The following is a 27,579-nucleotide window of genomic DNA, read 5'->3' as shown; positions in this document are numbered from 1 at the left end:
AAAAGTGCATACAGCGCTTTGGAAAAGCGCACGCTTATGAAATGAAGTTTATGAGGCTTTATCGACAGAGACTTGTTTGTGGATTAGAGTATGCCTTCGGAAGATTAATCTCTGATAGAAAGGTGGGCTGCAGAACCACTCGGCTCTATCCAGAATGGAATGCAAATATTTAGTCACTGATTATCTGGTCCTTTTTTGTAAATAGCTGCAACTTCCTTAATAGGGCAGCCAGTAGCAGTCCTTTGCTCCTTCCCCTCAACTAAAGATACTGTAATCTAAGTATGAAAAGAACAATATAGTGGTTAGGGATACAGAAGGCTTCCAGATGATCTGTTTATTGAACATTTATCCTGTTTTGTTTGCAAGGAGATTAGACTGCAAATACAGTGGTACCTCATGTTACATACACTTCAGGTTACAGACTCAGCTAATCCAGAAATAGTACCTCGGGTTAGGATAACTTTAATATTTTTATTGATTTATGAATATCAAAACAGCAACTCAACACATCAGCTAGGACTTGCTACCCAGACAAGACTAAGACTCCAACTAGTTTCCAACTCAACTATGAGGGGAGCAACACAGTGACTGGGGGAGAGGATTGTTCTGTTATAGACCAAGCAAGTCTCATAAAGAGATAAGGTACAGTTATTCTTTACCTATTGCAAAACACTCCACCTTTAAAGGAAGTGGGTTTCTAGTGCAAGAACTCCGAATCAGCTTTTATTGTGAATTTGAATCTCACCAGAAAAATGTATCAGTCTGGAATTCCCAGAAACATAGAACTGAGTTTGGGATCTGTTCACTGACATTATTTTGTGGGTGCTGACTGTTCCTCTCTCCTATCAGATATGGAAGCAGTAGACTTTGGCTTTCCATGTTTAGGCTATGTTTCCTTCTGGACTCAACTGTATTTTTGTAATTAAAGTGGAATATTTTAAAGCACAAAAATCCTCCTGTGACATCCTTCCTAAGTAAACTAAGTTCAGGCAAGTGCTGCATGCCTGAAGCTTCTTACCTATTCGAGAAGCTAAAGGAGCATTTCCAAATGCTGAATGGCAGCCACACTGACTAAAATCCACTTTTCCCCCTTGCCCATTGAGGACTTGATGGGGAACAATCAATAAATATTTACTTGAGTGGAATTCATAGGCTGAGAAGAGGTTTTTGGGATTCCAGCCAAGAGGGAAGAAAAATATATTTCAGAAAATATTTACCTCCCCATCTATGTTGTTTTCAGACAGGTATGCAATGATGACAGCTTAAGAGCTTTGCATTATCTTGTGTTTTTCCGAGGTAAAGGGTGTGTATGAGAGCCTTAAATTGCTACTAAATCACCAATTGTTGAAGACATCAAAGTCCACTCAGCCAAGTCGATTTCTGTCATACTGAGCATGCAGATGCCAGCACGCAGCAAAAGGCAAATATAGTATAGTTAGGTGCTTGTCTCTAAATAGTGTTCTTGAGTTTTTTCAACCTGCTAGGGAAAGAAGGATGCCCAGTGAATAAACCTGAGCTCATTTCAATGTGTGTTTTAGCTTTGGAGAATAATATCATGGCAGTCATAATTTTCCCCGACTCTCTTGTTATTGTTGTTGTTGTTGTTCTCAGTGAAGATATGAATAGACATTAAACGTCTTTGGGGTGATCTCGGATAAGTCCCCCTCCACACACACACATTCTATGGTTTCCACAGTTTCCTGCAAATACATAATACTGTATGTGCCTAAAAGAGTAACACGCTTAAAAAAAAAAAAGACTGTGAGGGGAAAGTGGGAATAAACTAGAGTGGAATATAATTATATATACTCCTAATGCTTCTTTCTAGATAACATCTGCACTAGCATCAGTCTGAGTGGCATCTGTTGACTTCATATAGAGTTCTTTAAGCATTGTAAAAAGATCTTTAGATATTGTGTGCCAGTTTTAACATATGCTATTACAAAAGTTGTTTTCATTGCAGCACAGTAAATGACAACTGAGATCTTCTGGTGGATGACTTTTTGTGGTCCCCTGTGTCCCTATACCAGAAACTGCGCATGTAGTGAGGCAAGCCCTGCCCTGTGGAACTCCTTGCTTAGAGAAGTCCTGTGGGAGTCTTCCCTACTTTATTTTATATGCCTTTTAAAAACTGGGCTGTTCAGATAGGCCTTTGGAATTCATCCTTTTTATATTTATTTTTTTAAAAACACCAACACTTTTGAATGACATTTCATTGTTTTTACTGACATTATTATTATTGTATTATGTATTTATGTGGTACAACACTTTGCTATATTTCCTACAGAAGTGTGGGTTTATAAATATTTAAATAACGAAATAAATAAGCTCTGAGATAAATTCCACACACACTGGCATTTATGAATTTGAATTGTTCATGGGCATTTTAAATATTTGATTTGTGCTGGTTGTAGGCTGAGCTAAAGATTGAATTCTAAGTTGTTTGCTTTAGTTTATAAGGCTCGCCTTAGGGGGGAAAACAACAGATCTCTCCTAGAGTAATGGTGTTTCTGTGGGTGTTCATGAACAAACATATCCATCAGGTCAATTCAATACAAGCCTGTGAAGATTGAGGCCTTGAAGTGAATTTGGTATGCAAAGTGTAACCAATCAAAAGGCTATGCAGTGACGTGATATATTCCTCATGGCTTCATATATATTGCGAAGGACTAACCTGAGCAACTGGGGGTGATACTAAAGTGTGGAGATAGAAGTCCTTATTTGTGGTGGAGACAAATAATTGATGCTGCAATTATATAAGATCCAACTTAGTCCTTTCTGATAATTAAAAATCATCTTAAGTTACTTTGTTAAGAAGTCCTAACAAGTATTTTTCACTGTCTCTCCTAAAATGAATAAAACTGGGGAGGCAGGAGGAGCTATAGTGCGGAGATGGTTTTATATATGGTGTCGTCCCCATCCCCCCCAATTATTTCATGTGTTGGTGTTTGATAGGTTAGAATATGTGATACAGTAATTGCCTCCATACTTAGGAGATGGCAAGGCAGTGGTCAAAGTAAGGAGCAGGACTCATTTGAGTATACATGGGAACAGGCAGACCTTGTTATTGTTATTGTTATTGTATTTTAATATTTTGCTGGGGAAACCCAGCCAGAAGGGCAGAGTATAAATTATTATTATTATTATCGTCATCATCATCATCGTCTACCTGTCACAAGAAAAAAGGAGGGGGAGGATTTCTCCTTCCCATAAGGCTGGACTAGGGATTATCTGGGGTACCCAAAGGCTCTAAATGTATATTGTGGATGTGGCTATATTATCCAGTGGCGTGTGGTCAGTGGACTAGGTTAGTCCCCTAAATGTTCACAGTGAATTATGGTACTAAGTCTGGTTCCTCCTTCCCAAAGCCTGGGAAGCTTCCGTCTGACTTAGGGAGGGAGGCGTGATGCTCACATGTGTGATTTCAGGACATCACAATGTTCCTTGCACAATGTCACACACGCCCCATCACCCTTGCAGGCTGGGGCCTCTGGCCCTAACTGTTCCCCTGCAAAAAAATTCACTGTGCACCACTGATATCATCACGTCATCGTATTCTCTATCCGAATCCCCCTTGTTTCCTAGAAAACATTGTCCCCACAACCGAAGGCATCATCAGGTGGCATACTTCTTCTGATTTCTTCATTTGCATTCTACTGTGGACCGGGAAGATTTTCACCATTCATTTCTTCTTTATATCTGATGTATTTTGAAATCTAGAGCAGCCGAACCACATTCTCATGATGCCAGTGAGACCATTTGTGAGAGCCTTATGACAGCTCGAAAAGGTTATCAAATTATAAGGGTAACTCTCTTTAGAAACTGAAGGGAGATTCTCATCAATTTGATTTCCCCCCACATTCAGCTTTGTAACAGCAACTGATGAAAATATCTGCTGAGTGGCTGAGAGCAATCAAGCAAAATAGAATATTTATAAGAATGAAATAGAGAAATAATGGAAAGGAAATTGTCTTGGAAACCACAACAATTCCAACAGAGAATCAAACAATGCAATGTAAATATAATGCCGCTCTCGTTATTCAAGATATTGTTGAAGGGGAAGGAGAAAAAAGGAGAAGCATGTGTATGACTACAATTATGTTGGTTCATAGGAGAGCAATGAAGAAGGGCCTTTTGTAGTGAAAAAAAGAACAACTAGAGACCTACCAAAGCTATCATTCACTATAATTAATCTTACAAGCTTTAAGATACCCTTTAAGAATAAAGGGAATATGTTGTGCTCTAAAGATTCTCGTCTTCACCCTAGACAAAAAAATGTTTTCTTCAATACAGTCCAGTATATAGAGCTGTAGAACCTACATGGAAATTAATATGCTACACTTGGATATTAATATTAACATGTGGGATAGACTTTGCATGGATAATGCAAGAGAATTCTCTTCTTATATGTAGCGTTTAATTAAGTGTTCAGGAATGAAATGGCGTGCTATGACAAAGCTATAAAATCATCCTCAGGCTGTTCTCTCTCTCTCTCTCTCTCTCTCTCTCTGTGTTTCTTTGACAAACTCCTGACATTTCTTCAGAGTACAAAAAAGAGACCTGAGACCAATAACATCATTGCTATTACACTTTCTGTAACTATTTCCCCACCACCACCACCACACACACTTCATTTGTAAAATCTGAACTTTTGACTTTTTTAATTAAATCAGTGTCCCTGAATTTCTGGTGTCTACTAGATTTTCCAGTCCTGGGAAGATGGCTTTCCTCCTCAGTGTAGGAACATTCCCAAGAAGTCTATCCAAATGGTGAACTGCTCACACCGGCTTCCAGTTTAGAACTATGTTTTCAGAGTCGTAAGATCATGAACTGACACTTCTCTCCCACCTCCAAAAGCTCCATGAAGTTCAGAAGACTTTTGAAATTCAGGCTGTTTGTTGTAGCTTGGAAGCATTAACACTTGTTGCAGGATAGGACCTAACTTCAGTGAACGTTTATCAACCTTTCATTATAACAGATGTAGAAAAATCAGAGCAACCATTTATTTACTTTGTGAGTAAAGCTGGTCTTTGATGCTTGCTTCCCCTGAGGCAATGATATTCTGGGCATGTAAATAACTAATAACAGATGTTCAGGGCGGGAAGATGTACAGAATGGAGAGAAAAAGAAACCCAATATCAATAGTCCTTTTCAGCTTTCATATTGGGGCTTCAATGAACATGTGAGAATTGAAGAGTATGCACAAGCATTCTATTTAGATTTTTGCTGCTCTGTACAGAGTCCAAGGGTGACTGTCACTAGCTGGGAAGCTACAGTTTTGTCTTGAACTCGCAAGTTCAAGTGCAATGGGGCAAGAAGTTTCCTTTTGCTGATGGAAATTTTGGCATCCCTGCATTCTCCCTAAATCTCTTCTGGGGTTTCTCCCAACCAGGCAGAGCTAGCAGAGCTAGCAGAGCTAGCAAAGTGGTTCACATAATTTTTCTTTTCTTCTCCCGCCGCCTCCTATTTGACCCCTTGCATTCTCATCATGAGACTCTAAGATAAAAGAAGGCTTGGAAATTGATTCAGGGTCCAAATGTACAGTCTTGATGAAAACATTAATCATGCTGAAGTTAATTAAACTTCCAATAGACTAATCAGCTATAAATTAATGCTTTTGTATCCAGCTTGCTAAGGGCATGAGGTGATAGATGTTTCTATGAAAGACTTCTTCTTCTTCTTTACTTTTTTTGTATTTCTTGTTTACATTTGGCTCTTGTTGGGCAAAACAGCAAAGGTCAGGCACTCCAAATGAATCTTTGCCTCCTTTTGGTGGGGGAGATTCATAAAGACCAGGCGGGCTTTCTTCCAGGAAGACATCTATCAGACAATGTGAGAAATATAATAGATATTATGGAGTTATTAGAAGTTAATATTAATACCAAGGCAGTATTAATATTTGTGGATGCGGAGAAAGCCTTTGACAATATTTCTTGGAGCTTCATGAAAAAGAATCTTCAAGGGATGGGGGTAGGCCAAGGCTTTGAGAATGGTATAGGTGCAATTTATTCTGAACAAAAAGCAAAATTGATTGTAAATAATGTGGTTACTGAAGAATTTGCTATTGAAAAAGGGACACGACAGGGGTGCCCAATATCCCCATTACTTTTTATATCTGTCTTGGAGGTTTTATTAAACATGATCAGAGGGGACCAGCTGGTTAAAGGGATTCAGGTCAGAGCTAAACAATATAAATTGAGAGCGTTTGCAGATGATCTAGTATTAACTTTACAAGAGCCAGACACTAGTACGAGAAGAGTTTTAGAGCTAATACAAGTATTTGGTCAAGTAGCAGGTTTTAAGTTGAACAAACAGAAAACGAAAGTACTGGATAAAAATCTAACAGTTGCTGAAAGAGAGAAGTTCCAGAGTGAAACTGGTTTAATGGTAGCAAAGAAGGTGAAATACCTGGGGATTGATTTGACATCTAAGAATGTGAACTTATTTAAAGATAATTATGAGAAATGTTGGACAGAAGTTAAGAAAGATTTAGAAATATGGTCAAATTTGAGACTTTCCTTGTTAGGCCGAATTGCTGTTATTAAGATGAATGTTTTGCCGAGAATGTTGTTTTTGTTTCAAACATTGCAGATTGTGGATAAAATGGATTGTTTCAAGAGGTGGCAAAAAGACATATCTAGATTTGTCTGGCAGGGCAAAAAGCCCAGAATAAAATTTAAGATACTAACTGATGCAAAAGAAAGAGGGGGGTTTGCCCTGCCGGACTTAAAATTGTATTATGAATCAGCGGCTTTTTGCTGGCTGAAAAACTGGCTGCTTCTTGAAAACACAGATATTTTGGATTTGGAAGGGTTCAATAACAGATTTGGCTGGCATGCATATATATGGTATGACAAGGTTAAAACCCATCAAGGTTTCAAAAACCATATTGTTAGGAAAGCATTATATAATGTTTGGATTCGGTATAAAGATTTGTTGGAAAACAAAACCCCTAGGTGGTTGTCACCAATGGAAGCCAAGGAAGTGAAAAAACTTAATATGGAACCCAAATGGCCAAAATATTGGGAAATTATAGAACATGAGGAGGGAAAAGTGAAATTGCAGAGTTATGAGAAATTGAAGTCTAAAGTAAGAGACTGGCTTCATTATTACCAGATAAATGAAGTTTTCAAACAGGACAGGAAAATTGGCTTCCAGGTGGAGAGGTCAAAATTAGAAACAGAGCTTTTGGAACCCAATACTAAGAATCTGTCAAGAATGTATAACTTGCTGTTGAAATGGAATACACAGGATGAGACGGTTAAATCAGCTATGATTAAATGGGCACAAGACATTGGTCATGACATTATGTTTGCTGACTGGGAACAGTTATGGACTACCGGTATAAAGTTTACGGCATGTAATGCCTTAAGAGAGAACATTATGAAAATGATTTATAGGTGGTACATGACCCCAGTCAAGCTTGCAAAAATCTATCATATGCCCAATAATAAATGCTGGAAATGTAAGGAAACTGAAGGTACTTTCTACCACCTTTGGTGGACGTGCCCAAGGATCAAGGCCTTCTGGGAAATGATCTATAATGAAATTAAGAAGGTACTTAAGTGTACTTTTCATAAGAAACCAGAGGCCTTCCTCCTGGGCATGGTAGGCCAATTGGTGTCAAGGAAAGATAGGACGTTTTTTATGTATGCTACAACAGCAGCAAGAGTTCTTTTAGCAAAGTATTGGAAGACACAAGAACTACCCATGCTGGAAGAGTGGCAGACGAAGGTGATTGACTATATGGGACTGGCCGAGATGACTGGCAGAATCCGTGACCAAGGGAAAGAGACGGTGGAAGAAGATTGGAAGAAATTTAAAGTTTATCTTAAGAACTGTTGTAAAATTAATGAGTGCTAAAATGTCATGGGTAACGTAAAACAGAATTGCAGCGATAAATGATTGGGTAAGAGAAAAAGGATCAAAGAAATTGAATTATAAGTAATTGAAATTAGGGGTTGCTGAAAAAGTTTAAAACAGGGATGCAGAAAAGGGAGGTATGGGGAAGTCGTTGAAATAAGGTTTAAGAAAAAAAGGTTATGAAATTATACGTGTTTACATGTTTGTTTGTTAATGTGTTATGTTGTGAATTGTTAGTTTTTGTGTGTTAATATATGTTGTAAAACCAATAAAAATTTATTATATAAAAAAACAAATGAATCTTTGCCTCCAAAGGAATCTGGTCGTCATGGTTAGAGTTGTGGTTGTAGCGGTACTTTGATGACATCCTCCTTCTCTCTGCATGCACTTCTGTGGTCCTTTCCAATAGACACATTCCCCACAGATTGGCTGGCCTGCTCCCATAGAATCTGCAGACTTCTATCAATATAAGAAGTTGCCCAACAGAACCAACATGACAGCTGGACCAGAAGAAACAATGGTTCATTACACTTAGGATATTGTATGAAAATGGTAACTGCTATCATAGTATCACTTAGCTGTATGCATGGTATTAAAAATGAACAATAATTTTCTTTCAATTTAATTTCCTACTTTTCTTTTTATCTTTCCTTCAGTGGTTTTTGGCCAGTTTGTATTTTTCCAGACATCACTCCATGACGTGGTTGAGGTATATGATGGCCCAACTCAACAGTCGTCTTTATTATCTTCTCTTTCAGGATCTCATTCAGGTATATCATCATAGAACAACCATGCATTCCTTGTTTGTTGAGTAAAGATTTGTGCCAGATATTCTGGTGGATAGATGGTTGATACTGATTTTTTTCTTCTTAATGTGGGTGGGTTAAAATTCCAAAATATTTTCTTCTACAAATAAATTACAATGGGATCAGTTGAAAGGAGGTGTTTCTGTATGATGCAAGCCACATGTAATTATTCCTCAGAAGTGAGAAAAATCTTGGATATACATGCTTAAGCCACTGATATCTTTACTAAAAAGATGAATAGAGGAATAGCCTGTGTTAGCAAAATATCTCCTCTCCAAAACACCACTTATAAAAAGGTAATAACTTACGAAATGTAACTAATCAACTGTGATACTTTATGTCTAGGTCAATCAATATGAACCTGACAGAATATCAAGTTAGACCCAAGAGGACCCTAACACTGAGATTAGGATTTAAAATAACATGTTTGCCAGATGTAATGCAAACAGTATTTTAGGATTATTGGCAAAAAAAACCCACCACCAACGTGTTTCTGAGATACAATGCTTGTTGTCTTGAATAGGAGAATCCCTTCCCTTGAGCTCAGGGAACCAGATTACCATCCGATTTACTTCAGTTGGACCCATAACAGCTAAAGGATTTCACTTTGTTTATCAAGGTATGAAACATGAGTGCTTCAAATATGCTTCACTTAAACCTTTGTGCTAATCTTACACATTTCCTTTCATTTCTAAGACCTTTCTTTAAAACACACACACATTTTAAAAACCCCAACTCCAGTCAGTTTGAAACTGTATCCAACACAACAGAGATTAAGAAGTATAAAATATTGATAGGGAAAATACTATCTGGTTGATATATCCAGTGCAGTGGTATGCATACCCCTAAACATTTTGTGAATCTTTGTACTTTTGTCCATTCACTGTATTTATTTTTCCCAATTTGAGCTATAAAATGGTGATTTTCTTGAGTCAAAATGAGAGTACCCATAAAAAAAATTTAAGGGAAAAAGCACTGGATATATCATATTTCCTTATGTATTTTGAATCCCTGTGGTTATTATTAGCATGTTTAAGAAGACATAACCATTCATGAAACTTAAATCTGTAGAAAAGCTATGAAGGGTTTGCAAACTTGAAGTGAGACAGGGAGACTTCCCTTTTCCATTTTGCTTATAATCTGATCTATTTATATTCAACCTTGCCTGCCACTCAAATACATATTTCAGTATCATTGTGGATTTAGACAGTGTATTACCCTGAGCTAAATCAATAATTTTGCTATTAATTATTAAGTCATTTCACTTCATTTACTTTATTTACCATGTTATGGTTCAGGCACTTAAAATGACTGCACGTCAACATTTGCTACTGTAATTCAGTCTTTTATAAAATTTGAATACTGATCTGACAAACAGATCATATATTCATAAAACCATAGCCAATACATTTAAATATCTATCCATCACAACAATATGAACTTCATATATTAGTTCAATAATGCATCACAGGTTTTTTTTTATCCGACTAATGTACAGTACAGTCCCAGCATCATTTTTCAAAGGGCTCGTAGGGACAGCTCATTTATCTAATCAGAACTGTTGTTTTACTTAACATTTATAAGTATAGGCCTTGTTATATAAGATAAAATAGATATATACACTCAATCAGGAACTGCATCAAAGTGATTTTTTTAAAAAAACCCTAATTTTAAATGTATTTTAAATGTTTGCGCAGGCTAAAAAAATATTTTTGCACTATGAATCAGTACATTCCATTTCTTGTGGGTTTCTAGCGGTTCCAAGAACAAGTGCAACCCAGTGCAGTTCGGTGCCGGAGCCACGATTTGGGAAAAGAATTGGAAATGAATTCGCTGTTGGTTCATTGGTTCTTTTTGAGTGCAATCCAGGTTACATACTCTATGGATCAATAGCAATTAGATGTGACACAGTGCCCAATGCATTGGCACAGTGGAATGATTCCCTTCCTACATGTGTTGGTGAGTAGTTAAAAGTTGTATTTTTGTAAAGGTCTAGTTACTGTCTAATGAAGTATTGTATCAAGTACTGACACATTTGTTCCTGTACTGTTGCCAGCACCCATGCCTTACTGGCCTTCTGTTATATGCAGAATTATACAAAGTTAGCACTAAAGAGAACCAGGAATCCCACCCTTTCTTTTCTGTAGATGTTAATATTTTTCTCCCTTACGTTAGAAAATACTGTTTACACAGAATCACTAAACTCACAGGATTCTGAAAATGTCACCTCATTTTTATACATTTCCAGGGAAACGTTGCAATTCCTCTAAATAGTGCATTCAACTCACACACTGGTTTACACTTTTGCTCTATTATTCCTGTCTACGGCACTTAGATTTTCCAAGATTTTGCTGGGTTACATCTAATGGTGTCAATGCACAAGGGAAGTGGGCTTCTCTGCACACAGCAGGACTTCCATTTGATCCTGCAGCTCCCAGTGTACTCAGAACTCTGCTTCAGAGACTCCATACCTAAGATATTGACTGCCGAACCCTGCTACTGTGTTCATTCAATCATCACTTCTAAGACTAGGAGACCAAATTTGTTCTACATTCCTGTACCATTGCTCATAGTTTCTCGGTATCTTGTGTTCTGTCTTAAGCTGCTTTGACCTGTTTACACTCTTCTTTTTTTATGAGTATGCAACATTTGAAAGTTTGCTTTGTTTCTTCATCATGACAATTCTTCTTAGCTGATTTATTTATATTAAAAAAAAAACCAGACAATCAATAGGGAGGAGGGAGGGTCTTTATATAAGGGTTTTTATGATATCAAAGGCTGGTTTTAGTATTTTTAAAATTTAAACCCATCCTATAAGACCTTGGTATCTGTACCTACTCATGTGTTGATATTATTGGCTGAGGTACTCTTCAGGTGCCTTAATCAAGTTAAACACAATGGCTGGCTACAAAAGAAAGAGACTTTCCAGCAGTAGCATCTCTGTTGTGGAAGACCATCCCCAAGGAGGGCCACCAGGTCATTTAAATACTTACATGTCTTTTCAGCATCAAACACCATTTCATTTTCCCAGATGTTCTAGGCTACTCTTTACCAACTTGGTCGCTCCAAATGTTTTGGACCACAACTCCCATCAGCCTCAGCCAACTTGCTTGATGGGTCTGATGGGAGTTGTAGTCCAAAACATCTGCATCAGCTTTATTATGCAGTGCCCTGATATTATTTTTAGCCCTATGGTGTTCGTTTTATTTTGTTTTTGCATTTCTTTCCCTTGCTTTAATTCTTTAGGGCTGTGCTGTTTAATATCTTGGTCTCTGTTTTAAAGACGTTTGTCTTGTTTGTGCTTTTGTAGAATTTTTAAAAATGACAATGCGATTTTAATCTTGGAGCCAATTTTACTTGCATGCTGCCCACAGAACGATTGTTATAGGGTGGCTTATAAATTGAATAAATAAAATAAATTACAAAAGTTAATTTGACCCAAGGAAGGTAGTTGCTCTTCATTAGTGCACATCACTCTTCTCATCTAGGTCATAAATATGCATGAGCTTAAAACTGCTCTGAAGAAAATCAGGTTAATAATTGAAATGCTAGCCATGACCATTTTAAATTGCCGTAGCTCTGTAGCAACTGCCTCAATGTTTCCTTACAGATATCAGCTATCAGTCATTCTGTCTGCTCCTGCTTTTACCAGTAATTATTTAAACTGTTTAAGTGACACTGACCTTTAGTTTATTCATGTAGTCCCTGACAGATTCTATCAGTTATATGCACTACAAAATGTAGCTTCTACATTCATTACTCAGATAAGTTTCCTTCTTCTACATATTCTTCAAGTCCTCATTTTTGTATCTAATGAAATGAGCTCAAGGACTTGATAATGTTGTTCCACCGGAGTGATGCATGGGCTGCTAATGGTACTGATAAAACTTCTCATCAATCATTTCTCCAAGCCATTATAATACCAGCAGAATATCTGTATTTAGATGACAGTCTAATGTGGTTATATTAGAATGTCTAGTTTCTTGACCGCAAGTATCATTCATGTTTAGCATCAAATATCAGTGTGGTGCCCTTATGAGTTCTTTCTGTTTATGTCTGTTATTACTGTCATTATTTATTTTGTGTGTTACACAAATGTGGGCTTTACTGTTTTGACAAAAATACATTGGACTCCAGCAAAGTCTGCTTTTTAAAAAAATGGAGCTGCTTTGCGACAGAAAAAAATAGGCTATATTTTATTTAAGCCCTGAGGGCTCATTACATCTCTAAGAAGCCCTTTTTGACCAAGATCCAGGCCCCACTGCTTTTTAATCTCAGACTGAATTCTCAGACTGAAACCTGCATCATAAATGGGTTCAAACCTGAACAAGAAAGGCAAAAAAATTCCCAGGCCTAATCTGTTCAAATAAAATGCCCTAGCTAATCTGAGTGCTATTCTGTATTCCATGCTGTAGATCATATTAAGGCTGTGAACCTATACAAGCAAAACTGGGTCTAAGTCGCATTGAACTCAGCAGGCCTTACTTCTGAGTAGACATGCTTAGGGCTGTGTTGTAAGTCTGTGTATTAAACTACGGTATATTAAGTGAGGGCAGATCCACACTGTGCTTTTAAAGCATATCCAATGAACTTCCCTCCCCAAATAATCCTGAGAAAAGCAGTTTATTAAAGGATGCTAGGACTTGGAGCTCTCAGATGGGGAAACAATGGTTCCAGGTTTTGTAAGGGAAATTAATATGCTTTCATAGAATTCTAAGGATCATCTAGTCCAACCTCCACCCCAAATGCAGGAATTATAGCTAAAGAATCCCTGAAAGATGGCCATCTATTGTTGTTGTTGTTGTTGTTGTTGTTGTTGTTGTTGTTGTTGTTGTTGTTGTTGTTGCAATATTATTATTATATAAGCAAACTCGGCCCTCCAGATGTTTTTAGCCTACAACTCCCATGATCCCTAGCTAGCAGGACCAGTAGTCAGGGATGATGGGAATTGTAGTCCCAAAACATCTGGAGGGCTGAGTTTGCCTATGCCCGATTATTATTATTATTATTATTATTATTATTATTATTATTATTGACTTGGAGGAGTACACTAATGATTCACTAGGATTTCTGGGTCATGGGTTTTATTTACAAAGAAAATAATATCAGCAACAACATTATTTGTTCATCCGTTCTTATTTCTCACAATTACCAGCTTTTTAGTGGTGTTTTTGCTCCTTCATCCTTTAGACTGAACTTTTATAGGGCTGTAGACTACACTCTCCCAAGGCAGAGAGTTGTCTCAAGGATTCATTACACCTTCTAAGTAGCAGGGTGACTGTAACGAACAGCTGATCTTTCAAACATACTTACCTCTCCTTAGCAAGCAGTATCAGATCCTTGGGGATGTGCCCTATTCCAAGAGTGTCCACTGCAACCCTAACCCCATGAATAAGCCCTGTTGCATTGAGTAGGACTAATTTCTGAGTAGATGTGTTTAAGTTTGCATTGTTAACTCTGGAGAGAGCCTTGCCTTGCAATAGACAGTACATTTTACCATTCCTTAATCCAATTCTCATTGAGTCCACATATAGAACCTGAATGACTACAGAATGTATTATTTAGCAGAAGTAGATGATACCTGTTGAGTGTAAATGCCAGATTCAGCCATTGTGTGTATATATCAGATGTGTTAGAACAGTTTAAGAGTCTTACAATATCATCCAAGCCAGAATAGGTAGGTGTAATGCTGTGTTTTCTTTTCCTGAGGCCATCTTGAACTATAGGATCATACTGTAAAACTGTTCAGATCAATCATGTTTGTAATTCTGTAAGGTTCTGTTACAACCTATCCCTGCTGTGATGAATGAAATACATGGGAACCTCTTCCCACATTTTATGCCTTTGTTTCCAGTGCCCTGTGGAGGAATTTTAACTAAGCGCAAAGGGACCATTTTGTCCCCTGGCTATCCTGAGCCTTATGACAACAATCTGAATTGTATTTGGAAGATCACAGTGCCTGAAGGAGCTGGAATTCAAGTAAGAACGCATAGAATTTTCTTCTGATATCAGTATAGGCTCTCATCTCTGGAAGAACTGAGGGCACGAAGAGTTCAAACCAAACCAGGCAATTAACAACTGTCACAATAGATATAAACCTTTTTCCTGGAGCAATTTACTGTGAGAGACATTCCTGTTGAGAAATATTACTTTTAGTGTATCAAGATTAAAATTTTAACAATTTTAACAGTTTTTATAACTATAATATATGAAAGGTAATTTAAGGTGCTGGAACTAATGACATTTTAGCTGCACGATCCAAAACCCTGCCAGGCTCCAACTGGCAGCATGGAGGTGAGGTCAGAGGAGCACTCTTGAACTCTTCCATTCGTTTACTAGCTACAAGTGGTAAAATTACCTCTTCTGCAAATACTGTCAAGGCTGCAGGAGTTCTGACCTCTTTTTCACCTGGTGACCCTACACCCTTGTGCAAATTAATTGAAACAAAGCATGTTTTCTATCTTACTCGTAATCCTGTACTCAAAACAAACATGAAAAGTCAGTTGATCATTGCACTGTCAGAAGCCTGCAGCCAATAGAAGGAATGATGCACTCGCCACAATATATTGAGGTTCTACGAAAGATAGTTATTCCAAGCTGGGAAAGACAGTACTGGGATATTGCAGCAGGACCTAGCCCCCTGTCACACATTGAAAGTGGTGAAGAAATGACAGAGTAGCAAATACAGGTACTTGATTGGCCAGGGAATTCCCTGGACGCAAATCCCATTGAGAATTTGTGGGCTACATGCAAAAGTTGCCTCCGTGCTGTAGACTGAAGAAGCTGATTCAAGTGTGGTACAGGGATCCAAAAATCAACAGTGACTATTTGAAACTAGTAGACTCCATGCCAAACCGTGTTCAAATTCTGCTTAAAAATAGTGGAGGTTGTATCTGTTACTAATGTGAGTTTTGTACAATAAACTACATTGTTCGTTTCAATTAATTTGCACAAGAGTATAAGAAGTTCCCAGTTTTGATCTCTTCTATCTCTGAAAAGAAAGAAAAAAGTGTCAGGTATCAAGACTGTGAAGTACCCTGGCCAGAGAGCTGCTGCCATTATAGTACCAGATCAGATGAGCCAATAGTATGATTCATTATAAGGCAGTTTCATATTTAGAACTGGGGGTGACCATCCTCAGCTCCTTTATGCAGTATATTTCACACAGCAGAATCTCTATGTAATTAAGTTATATGAAGACCTGACAAACCCTCCCACCCAGTCTATTTTCAGAAAGCTAACATTTCCCCCCAGTTTGTTAACAGTGAGAAATACCCAATTAACTGGAAACACTATTCCCCCCCCCTTATTTCAGAACTCAGGATATAGAAATAAGCATAGTTTAGAGAACTTCGTTGGCCTTTATGGTGTCTGTTAGTTGTAAGAATGGAGGAGGAATCTTTTCAAAATAGATTTCTACACATAATTTGGCCCACTTGAGGTTTTCCCATGTTGAACCACCTCAAGCGTTGAATGACCACATATGTCCTGGTTGCTTGTGCATTGTTGCATTTTGTTTCATTTTTAAAAGCCCGGCTAATTGTATGCAAAAATTATACAGAAAAAGCATATAGAGTCCAGGAGTGTGTGTAACCATTATTTGAAGTTGTTTCTATTATTTTATGTTTATTACCTACTGAGACTTGGCCTAATTTCATCACTCCGGGTAGAAGAAGACATTCAGCAAGGAAGAGAGGATTCCAAATCATGTTTGCCATTGATGTGCAAATTGGTAATAGGAGAGCATTTGGAGACCAAAAGGAGGATGGTTTAACCTTCCTCATTGCCTTTTTTTTCCACTCTTCTTTTCCTGGTGGTTCCAGACATGTCATCTAGTCTAGTGGTGAAAGTGTCCATGGACAGTGGTTGATATGGAAAAATATCTGAACAAGGGATGACTGAAGTACCCCTTCTTCCCACTACTTCACCCATACACGTGTCCCAACTTTATTTATTGGCAGTGAACATGTGGTTGGAAATCTCATTGTTACCATACATCTAGCTTTCCTTTCACGCAGGGCAAAACTTTTTGGGTGTCCACCGTTATTAGGTAAGCATTGCTAACTTCTGTCAGCAAGCACAAATACCAGTACTTTGTAGAACAGGTGGATGTTACAATGTCAGAAGAAATGGAGATAACTGAGGACAGTATTAGATGTTATACGAGGTACTCACCTTGCATGCCTAGTTGAACCCAGTTTTCATTGCAAGCCTTCACTACTTGCAAAAAGTATAGCTGCTCAAAATATACTTTTTATGATAGTTGTGAATCTGGGGAAATTGTAGAATTTGGAATTCTCTCATAATTTTGCCATTAACTTTTTCTTCTTCATAGGTACAGGTTATAAGTTTTGCAACTGAGCATAACTGGGACTCTTTGGATTTTTATGATGGTGCTGATAATAATGCTCCGAGGCTTGGAAGCTATTCAGGTGAATGGAAAGAATGACTACATTTCTGGTACTCCCTTTTATGATAAACAATCAACCTGTGCCACTTCTGAAGATGCCAGCTATAAAGATATGGAATTGGGTTCACGTAATACATAATACATCTTCTGAAACGAGTTATAGATTCAAAGCTGCATGCCAGATTTCTGGGGTTTCATTACCCGGTGCTACCATATATTGATGTCTGCATTAAAACATATTGTATTGCCATTTGCTGCTACACATCACATATATTGTGAGTGCAGGGTGGTGTGAATTATATTTCCAATATTTGTCGTCTAGAGCAGATCCTGTTTACCAATACTAGACTTCAAAAAACAATTGGCTCTTAATGGATTTTGTACTAAGCAACCTGGATGGAAGTTGAATACAAATAACACAATATCCAGGATCCACTGAAGTGTCTAAATCTAAGATTTTTCTGCATACGAAACCATAGTCACCAATGCATCCTCTTCTTCCTTGCCCCATTACTGGCTATATCATTATTCTCATTCCTTTCCTCTTCCAAACTAGCCCAGGAACCCTAGGAACCTATTTCTTTGGCTTGTTCAGTTGATTGAGCTGCTGTTTCATAATCTATTTTCCCTTCAGGGTTTCCTTAGTCCTCTTGTGTAGATGGAAGGCATAAGATCATATCTCTTGCTTGATCTGAATTGCCGCCTCTTTGAATGTGATGCCTGGTTGAACAGTTTGGATTACTGAAGTGTTCCAGTCATGGTTCGGCCACTCCTTTGATATACTATGAGTAATAAATAGCATACTGTCCAAACTCTCAACAGTATTTAATGTCCTCTGGAACATGTAGCCTTTCTGAATTTTCAATACTCTAGCCTTTTTCTGCTTAACTAATACCCAGTCCTATTTGTTTTTCTCCCGCTAACTCAGGCCCATCATCAGTGGTCAGCTAGTATGGGCACTGGTGGAGAGTCCCAGGAGCTAAAAAGGCCCCTCTAAGAATTTAATTTTAGAAACTTTTAAATTTGGTACCAGACTTTTAACCTAGAGGTTCCTACATAACTTTCCTGTCGCTTTTTACCTGGTCTGTGCAGCTTTTGGTCAGCTGCTAGGCTTATGATGCAAACAGAACAAATGAGGTTATCGTCCATCACCAAGAGTTTTATTTGAAGGATACATGCGCAAAATTTCACACAAGCATATAAAGAAGAGAAAACACTTTTTACATTCTCAGGGTAGTAGTGATTAAAGGTGGCAATGATGATCAGTCGGCCCAGGATCCCATACTCTCCAGCTCATAACTCAGAGGCAGAGGAACAGTCAAAGAGAATTCACAGCTGTGTCCTGACATGTCTCTATTCCTTCTTATACAGTTGTTTGTCTCTTCACTCCTTTCTCTTTCATTCATGATGGCCTTTGACCATGTGTACACCCAAATGTCCTCCACATCTGCTGTCTGTGACTCATATCCCTAGATGTTAACTTCCTATTTTTCATATATGTGTGTTTCCCTAGAATGTGGGTATGTGCAGAGTATCTCTTACCTTTGTTCTGTTTGTTCCCTTTTTTCCATTCTTGCTCAAGCCTAACCACAACCTATATTTCCTGCTCTAGTACAGGCAGATATTAAAGTAAGTGTGAAGTAGAAATAGGACTTGAAGCTGATTTCCAGTGCCATGCAAGAGAAATAATTTATGGCTCTAAATTTCTCCTTCCCCCACTCAGTTTCTTACCTGACTGTGCCAACACTCATGGCCCTCTGTGCTTGAGATCTCATTTGGTCATTTTAGCTATGGTGGGCAACAGTGCCACTTTTGAATGGGAGCCAAGTTCAGCTTCAAACAGTTGTGGTTATCCAGTATCTTAATATACCTAAAATGCAAAGCCCTGGCCTGTAGGGCTATAGATTTGATAGGGGTGGAGAGGGTGGTGAGTGGTGCTGTTGTTGTTTTTGCTGCTGCTGCTGCTGTAACAGGAGCAGTGGAAGACAAAGGAAAAATGCTGGGCAGTCGCATTGTTGGGTGTGGCATATTTACCAGTGGTCCACTGGCAGCCTTTTGCAAAGGAGCTGCTGAAATCGGATGCTTGCCCTGAACCATTGCCAAACACTCTTGCCACTATTTTTTTTTTTTTGTAATTATAGCAAAATTTCAGAAGATACGATAGAGTTAAACCAATCATGTTGAGATAACTCAGTCGGCGGAGCGTGAGACTCTTAATATCAGGGTCGTGGGTTTGAACCACACATTGGGCAAAAGATTGCACAATTCTGTGATTCTGTGATTTTACTGTTACCTTATAGTGGTAAGATGGAGTCATTCTACAAACTGGAGAATGTTTGATTTTTGTGTGTGCATGCAAGATTTCATACATTTAAAGACAAAATCCAAGGAGCATAATTACTCACTGTACTAACATGATTTTTTCTATTTTCATTTCCCCCAGGAACTACAATACCTCCACTTCTCAACAGTACATCCAACAACTTGTATCTAAACTTTCAGTCAGATATTAGTGTGTCAGCTGCTGGATTCCATTTGGAGTATACAGGTAATGTACATATGATATATGTTACGCTTGTGTAAGCCAGGATGGTTTTGGAGACACAAAGGATTGCCTTCAAAGCATTCAGGCCTTGATCTAGTTGACAGAGTTAGCATAACAGGATTGGGTGTCAATTTGCCTTTTAAAAATTATTATTGTCATTCTTTCTGGCTCACCCTGTGCTCCTCTTGTTGCCACAAATAATGCTATTCAGCCTTTAAAGTGAAATGACCTCTTGCAAATAGAATTCTGTCAACAATTTAAAGATTATTCCCCTATAAAATATTGTAGATCTGTGGTTACTTTGGAATTGTCCTACAACAGAATGCAATTACGGAACTGGATTAGTGATCAAAATGGGAGAACCAAAAGGGCATCCCCTCACCCACCACAGTTTCTTTCTTTTCCAAATGTCAGTCTTCATTTTGTCTCTACTGAACATGCTGAACAGAGGTGGCTCTAGAGGGTGCACTTGGTGTAGCTTCTGGGGCACCAGAGAAGTTCCACCACCAATGGAAGGCAAAAAGGTGGGAGGTGCCAGATTTTGGCATCACCCAGGACACAACTGAAATCTGAACACCAAGGTTCACCACTGTGCTGGAACGTCATTGGGATGTTTTTTGTCGAATTGCTGTTTTAGGTTTTAACAGAATATTTCTACTACTGTAGAAACCTCGGAGTTGCCTCAAGTATCCTGACACTTCCCTATTGTTTCTCAGAAGTACCATTTTGACCTCAGTCCTGTTAGGACTTACCACCTTTGTCAGCTTTTAGAAGGATGGTTGTGGGAAAATATAGATGGAAGAAAGTGTTAGATGACATGTTTCAGGTTCTTTGGAAGTCAATGTAAAAGTTTTTGTATCTTTTTAAAAATAAGTAATTAAATTCAGGAAGACCAGAGCCACAAACTGAAGTGTTGTTATCAGTATATCTGACTGATTTTTGTTTACTGCCTCAACCATTTTGCAATGTGACCAGAAAGTGTTGAATTTTGGATGTTCGATAGCAGTAGTTATGATAGAGATGTGTGTTTGTATTTGTTTCATCTGCTGTCATGTAATCCTCTTCTTCCACCTTGCATTTTACTGCCTTGCTGTCGTGTTTCCAAAGATATCGGAGTAATTGGTTGTTTTAAAGCTAGGAGGAGAGGAAAAGAGTGTTGAGATTTCAGGGAGTTGTCACCATTATGTATTGATCTCAGTAACTGTTCCAGTCATTGCACCTGGAATATATCTTGTAGGTGCCTAGAGTACTCATTTGCATACCTGTGATTGACAACTGAACAATTGATAGTAAATAGAATGGAAACAATTTCACTCCTCTGCACATTTCACAGACTGATTCCATCTTTGTCACAACTGTGGACAAAGCCAAGACTGTTGTTTTAGAACACAATATGGTGGAAGACCACAGCTCAGTGCTAGAGCAGTTGCGTTGCATATTCAATCCGTAGCATCTCTAGTTAAACAAAGATCAGATGGCAGGTGATGTGAAGGATCTCTGCCTAACACCTTGGTCAGTGTAGAGCTAGATAGATCTGGTATAAGGCTACCTCCTTAGGAAAGACACGGACAGTCAGCTGATACATGAGATCTGATTAGGAAGTAAAGGGGTAGAAGAGAGATGGGAAACCTGCCCTTCAAGTTGCCCATCAGCCCTAGCCAGCATGGTAAATGCTAAAGGCTGATAGAAGTTTCAGTCTCTCGACATTCCAAGGGCCATGTATTCTCCTTTCCAGGGGATGGGGATGGATAATATCGAGAGACATTTAGCTAGTGATCCTGTGAGTATGTGTCAGGTGATTTCAGAGGTAATCCAAGGCAGAAGCCTCAAGCTCCATCTTTATGGGAACCTCCAGTACTTAAACCAAAATACCAGAAGCTGAACTGCAGTTACATGCTCAAATTAAAGACAATAGATCCTGGCCAAGACAATTTATAGAATGAATTTCTATAAAACACGGTCTTCCCTAGCAAGGTGATTATTGTCATGGTAAATGACAATAAAAAGCCTTTAGACAATGAAGAATGATAAACCACTTGGGTTTTTTTTTTTTTAAGTATGTAAACATATATACATATACGTAATCATGCGCTAAGCCTGATCATGACAACCACAGTCTCCCACATTATGGTATTGCAAAAGTCTTCTTATAATACATGGAGTCAATTTTATACAAGCGAATTCAAGGAAGATTTTAAGGAACTCTCTCACAATATGGTATGTCATAAATGTTGCTGTCCAAGATGACCTGATCTGTGGATTTTTCTCTGAAACATGTGGGGTGGGGGGAGGTTGACACATTTATTTCTTCATCAGCTGCAGCTTTTTGCCTATTTAATTAATTGGTTACAGGTGGAGAATTGGAATAGCAGGATAGTATTCTGAGATTTATTGGGTGCTCAATTATATTAATACCTCTGTATCTACTATGTGCTCTTCTGATTATCTATTCAGACAAAAACGTATATGAATTCTGTATGTGCGCTACAAACTAGATAATATCTGTCACTTTAACAATCAGTAACTGACAAAAAAATCCATATAAATAGAGATACTGACTCAAAAAATGGAAGAGTAAGCAATTGCTTAAAGAAATATGTAGCCTAACTGTGCTTTCCTCCAGTTTCATTTGGGATTACTCATTTTAAAAGGCTATATTAATAATTAAAAGGGTATTTGTGAACAATTAACTTCAGAAAAGGAGAGCAGGTGAAAAAAGCAACCATAACTCAGCACTATGTAATATTTGTCTATAGACTTTGAGAATTCTTGGAAAAATAGTGAGGTTCCTGCAGACTGGAGATGGGATAATGTTTCCTCATCTTCAAAAAAAAGGGGAGGGGGAGAGAGACCCAGGCAACTATAGACTGGTGAGCTTGATGTTGATACCAGGAAAAGTCTGAGAATTGAAAATTAAACAGTCAGTCTATGAGCACTTAGAAAATGATGCTGTGGAAAATAAGACCCCAGTGTGGGTTCCCCAAAAACAACCAATGCCAGATGAATCTCATTTCTTTTTACATATATATAAAGTTACATGCTCAGTGAATCAGGGGAATGCTGTGGACATAGTGTATCTTGATTTCAGTAAGGCTTTTGACAAAGTCCCCCAAGATATTCTTGTGGAGAAGCTGGTAAAATGCACATATACTTTGGTATACGTGGCATGGAACATGTTGCTTGAGTACACAGATTTTATTTATATATTTCGGAAATAGCAGCTGTGGGGCCCAATTGAGATCAGTACCCTGGAATGGAGCAATAGAAGTTTGAGGGCCTTTAGACTTCATACACACACGGCCTGCAAGTTCACTTCCAATCCACACCTGCAATTTGCTTGGCGCTGTGGGTTAAACCACAGAGCCTAGGACTTGCTGATCAGAAGGTCGGTGGTTCGAATCCCCGCCACGGGGTGAGCTCCCATTGCTCGGTCCCTGCTTCTGCCAACCTAGCAGTTCGAAAACACTTCAAAGTGCAAGTAGATAAATAGGTACCGCTCCGGCGGGAAGGTAAATGGTGTTTCCATGCGCTGCTCTGGTTTGCCAGAAGCGGCTTAGTCATGTTGGTCACATGACCCGGAAGCTGTACGCTGGCTCCCTCGGCCAATAATGCGAGATGAGCATCGCAACCCCAGAGTCGGCCACGACTCAACCTAATGGTCAGGGGTCCCTTTACCTTTACTAAAAGCTCCCATTGGAGCAAATTGGACTGCTGTTGCTTATCCTTGAACCAGGGAGAAGAAACTTCTTGTTCTCTCCTTCTCTCTCAGGCCTCATATTCCCAGACCTAATCTATGGGGTACATATGAGGTAGCCAGAGCCAGAGGCAAAGTGTTCTATGTAAACTAACCATGAATACCCTGGACCACAGCTTGCCCACCTGGGTTTTAAAACCTTCATGACCTGGGAGCAATGTACCTTAGAGATTGTATGAGTCCTTGCCACACTTGTAGTTGATCAGGTCCTGCTTTGCACTGGAAAGAGCAAAGCTTTTACGTAATTCCTCCAAGGCTTTGGAATCAGCCCCCTAATAACAGTTAAAGACTGTTTATCCTCTTGTGATCTTCTAGGGATGTTGTGAGATCTGTGTATTTTTGAAGGCTTTCAACTGTTGAAGCAATTTGTAGGCTGCTCAGACTTTCTTCAGTGGCTGCCTTAGGATTTTTTGTTTGTATTCCATGTTTAATTATTGTTTTAAAAGGTAGAATTGTGTTTAATTACATTTGGATGCAGACTGATTTGAGTATGGGAAAACTGTTATGTAGATCTTTAAATTGATATACAGATATATATTTTTTGAAATGCATTAAAACATTGCCGTGTAATATTTGGAGGCCAAAGTTATTTGAAAGGGAAGCAGAGAATACTTGCTAAAATCTGATGCATAGCTATCAACGTTTCCCTTTTTTTAAGGGAAATTCCCTTATTCTGAATAGGATTCCTCACAAGAAAAGGGAAAAGTTGACAGCTATGATCTGAGGTGCTTGAGTTTTTCCTTTATCCTGGGTGCAGAGTCATAGCCATCCTTCCTCCTCAGTTGAGACACTTTTCAAAGTTGGGCTTCAAAGGAATGGCTGGAGAAGTGTATCCATAACCAATGAAAACAGGTTTGTATAACCCTGTTTCTGTGCCATGGTGGGAAATCATTTTTTAAATGGAAGCTGACATGTCACAGTTTTGTACATGCTGCATTTCATAGTATTGTTAGGTGGGGTAGTGAACACACGGAACATCACCATGACCCTAGCTAGAATAAGAGACTTTTGTTCGATATTCAGAGATGAGTAGAGTTACTGGATGTCCTTATCAGGGGTGGCTTTAGGGTAGCATGACCAGCTTGGGGTGGCACAACCATGCTGTAGAATGGAGCTAGAGAGATTGGGGTGGGCACCAAATTTTAGTGTTGCACAAGTTGCCACTGAAATTTGAGAGCCCAAACTTTGCCACTCACTTTATGAGAGATCCATACTTCACCAGAGGAGGATGAGGGTGGGTGAGTGTCCCGAATTCTTTGCGGCACTTTAGCAGAAATGCTCAGAGTTCCAGGTTCTTCAGTGCAGTATTATTTATTGTGAGCTATACAGTGGTACCTCGGGTTAAGAACTTAATTCGTTCTGGAGGTCCGTTCTTAACCTGAAACTGTTCTTAACCTGAAGCACCACTTTAGCTAATGGGGCCTCCCACTGCTGCCGTGCGATTTCTGTTCTCATCCTGAAGCAAAGTTCTTAACCTGAAGCACTATTTCTGGGTTAGCGGAGTCTGTAACCTGAAGCATATGTAACCTGAAGCGTATTTAACCTGAGATACCACTGTATATATATACAAATATCTACAGAAGCAGTTCATACAGTCGGACAGAGTACCTGGCTGCACCTTAAGGCAAATAGGAAGACCCTTTCTTTCTGACCACACTCTTCTACACCACCACCTTACTGCTGGACAGGTTTCCCTTTTAAACCGATGGCAACCAATCAACTGTCAGCACATTACAGCTGAGGCATTCTGACCCAGCACCTCCATAGAAAGTACAGTGGTGCCTCGCAAGACGAAATTAATCTGTTCCGCGAGTCTTTTCGTCTTGCGGTTTTTTCGTCTTGCGAAGCACGGCTATTAGCGGCTTAGCGGCTATTAGCGGCTTAGCGGCTATTAACGGCTTAGTGGCTTAGCGGCTATTAACGGTTTAGCGGCTTAGCGGCTTTAAGAAAAAGGAAACAAACTCGCAAGAACTCGCAAGATGTTTCGTCTTGCGAAGCAAGCCCATAGGGAAATTCGTCTTGCGGAACGACTTAAAAAACGGAAAACTCTTTCGTCTTGCGCGTTTTTCGTCTTGCGAGGCATTCGTCTTGCGAGGTACCACTGTATTGTATCAGCCTGTTGCATCAACTAGCAAACTCAAGCCTGCAGACTTATTATCTTACACAGCATTCTGTGAATCCCAACAGTGAGATGGTGGTGCTTATTTCCAATAGTTTTGGAAAGAGAGAGGATTCAAAATTGCCATGTAGAGCCAAGCCCTTGTAGGTCTCCCTTGTGACTGCGGTCAGGGGTGGGTGTGCATGTTACATTTATTTTCCGCCTACTTCTGTGCTGGTCCCGGGGGGTTACCATGCGGCGTGGTCCGAGTCCAGTCCAAGGTCGAGGGTGTGGTATGAAAGCTGTCCATCAAGGCTGAAGCAGGGTCCAAGGCAAGGAGTCGGGTGAGGTCAGGAACTCTGGCAGAAGAACAAGACAGGGTGCCGGCAGGAACAGGTTACCAACAATGTTGTTCCCACAACCTGGGACTGGGCTGACTGGCTTTTATCTGCCCCGAGGCATAGGGCAGTCCCGGTCCACAGGTGACTCGCCTCTCCTGGCCTGGAGGCGAGCACTCCTCCTGCGAGAACTTAGTTCCCTCCGCCTCTCTGCCCTGAGCCTCTGCAGCTCAGGAGAGGCTGGAGGGTTACCGGACCCAGAGGCAATCTCCTCTTTACCTGACGGGGCTGAGAGTGGAGCATCTGCAGGCAATGGGTCCTCGATCACCTCCGGATCCAGAGCAGACTCAGCTGGTGTCTGCTCCTGAGGATCCGGCACAGGTGAGGACCCTTCAGGCTCATGCCCCAGCCCCGGCTCAGCTGGTCCTGGAGGCGGGGACTCCTGTGCAGGCTGGGATTCCTCAGGTTCAGCCTCTGAATCCAATTCCCAGGCCATCACACTCCAAGGAGTTGCAGTTATACATTTATTTAATTATATCTTCACACTTGTGCTGCGAGATCAGTTCGGCTAAGATTTAGTGAAATGTGCTAGGCCGTTTGCCAAATAATGATTTAAACATACACATCCCATGTGCCTGCGCATAGTGATTAACCTTATAGAGGCTGCAGATGGGTTATGGATTGTAACTTTGTTGAACCATGGAATAAATTCCTATGTGATTTCAACAAGCAGCAAGTTTAAATGGTTAAGTAATTAGTGCTGCACAATAAATAGCATGGTTTCATCAGAATTTATCATATTGTTATTCTGCACAAGGCCACAAATGGTCGTCCGATTAAGCTGAATATACATCTAAACAAGGTTTTTATTAAGTGAACACAGTAGATTGTTATTTTCAGTTGTTTAGGTTCCATTAACAGCTGTGCTAAGTCTCCAAAACAGCATTAAGATAAATAGTTTCAAAGAACCCCCAAGCAATTTCCCTAGTCCAGAGCCGCAGAAGTTCAAATAGTTACAAGTAATTTTCACTATGTGAGCTGTAATTTGAAAAGGCTTTTTATTTTATTTTTAATTGGCATATCTGACTTGGCTGAATGTTACTTTACAAGCAAGCTTTTCAGACATGGGCAATCACTTTTGTAAGTGATGCCTATTCAGTTTTAAGCCAATTTTAATGCTGGCCTAACAACCAGAAGCAAGTCCTTCACACTGAATATTTAAACATCATGCTTAATTTTTAAACACTTGAGATCTTTATGATTATTAAACTGGTGGCTGAAGCACTTTTGGAATCTTGTCTCCTGAAAGGAACTCATACTCTCCTTTCTGCTCACAGGGATTGCTGTGGATATGCTGCAGAATGCCTTTTCAATTCTTTCAAATCACCCTCCCCAAATTGGTTTGCTTGCCATTTATACCTAGACAATTATTAGAAATCAGAGGTTCCTAAAGAAAAATACCAAATGCTTCTCAATGAGAAGATGAATCATGGTGGATATGCTTTCCTAAAAGACACACATACCACACACCATCAATCCCCTGCAATTTGTAACTGTAAAGAAGTATTTAATCTTCTGGACTATGTTCTCATTTCATCTGGCTTTTTTGCCTAATAATAATAATAATAATAATAATAATAATAATAATAATAAATTTATTATTTTTCACCCTGTCCATCTGGCTGGGTTTCCCCAGCCACTCTGGGCGTCTTCCAGCAAAAGATTAAAAGTACATTAAAACATTAATCATTAAAAACTACACTAA

The 27,579-nt window shown here is 39.2% G+C and overlaps 1 protein-coding gene across 5 annotated transcripts in view; it reads left to right on the top strand.

The window, feature by feature from the left end:
- CSMD3 (CUB and Sushi multiple domains 3) overlaps nucleotides 1–27,579 on the top strand; it is a 584,373-nt gene that overhangs the window by 457,420 nt on the left and 99,374 nt on the right. For all 5 annotated transcript variants that reach the window (XM_083621789.1, XM_083621788.1, XM_083621791.1 and 2 more), the window contains 6 exons: nucleotides 8,520–8,633; nucleotides 9,193–9,288; nucleotides 10,425–10,628; nucleotides 14,524–14,648; nucleotides 17,005–17,101; nucleotides 19,523–19,627. In XM_083621789.1, coding sequence (XP_083477915.1) covers nucleotides 8,520–8,633; nucleotides 9,193–9,288; nucleotides 10,425–10,628; nucleotides 14,524–14,648; nucleotides 17,005–17,101; nucleotides 19,523–19,627 — 741 coding nt within the window. The remainder of the gene's footprint in view (nucleotides 1–8,519; nucleotides 8,634–9,192; nucleotides 9,289–10,424; nucleotides 10,629–14,523; nucleotides 14,649–17,004; nucleotides 17,102–19,522; nucleotides 19,628–27,579) is intronic.

This window comes from Podarcis filfolensis, assembly GCF_964270895.1.
Source record: "Podarcis filfolensis genome assembly, chromosome: 7".
NCBI lineage: Eukaryota > Metazoa > Chordata > Lepidosauria > Squamata > Lacertidae > Podarcis > Podarcis filfolensis.
This window is presented reverse-complemented; position numbering and strand designations above follow the sequence as displayed.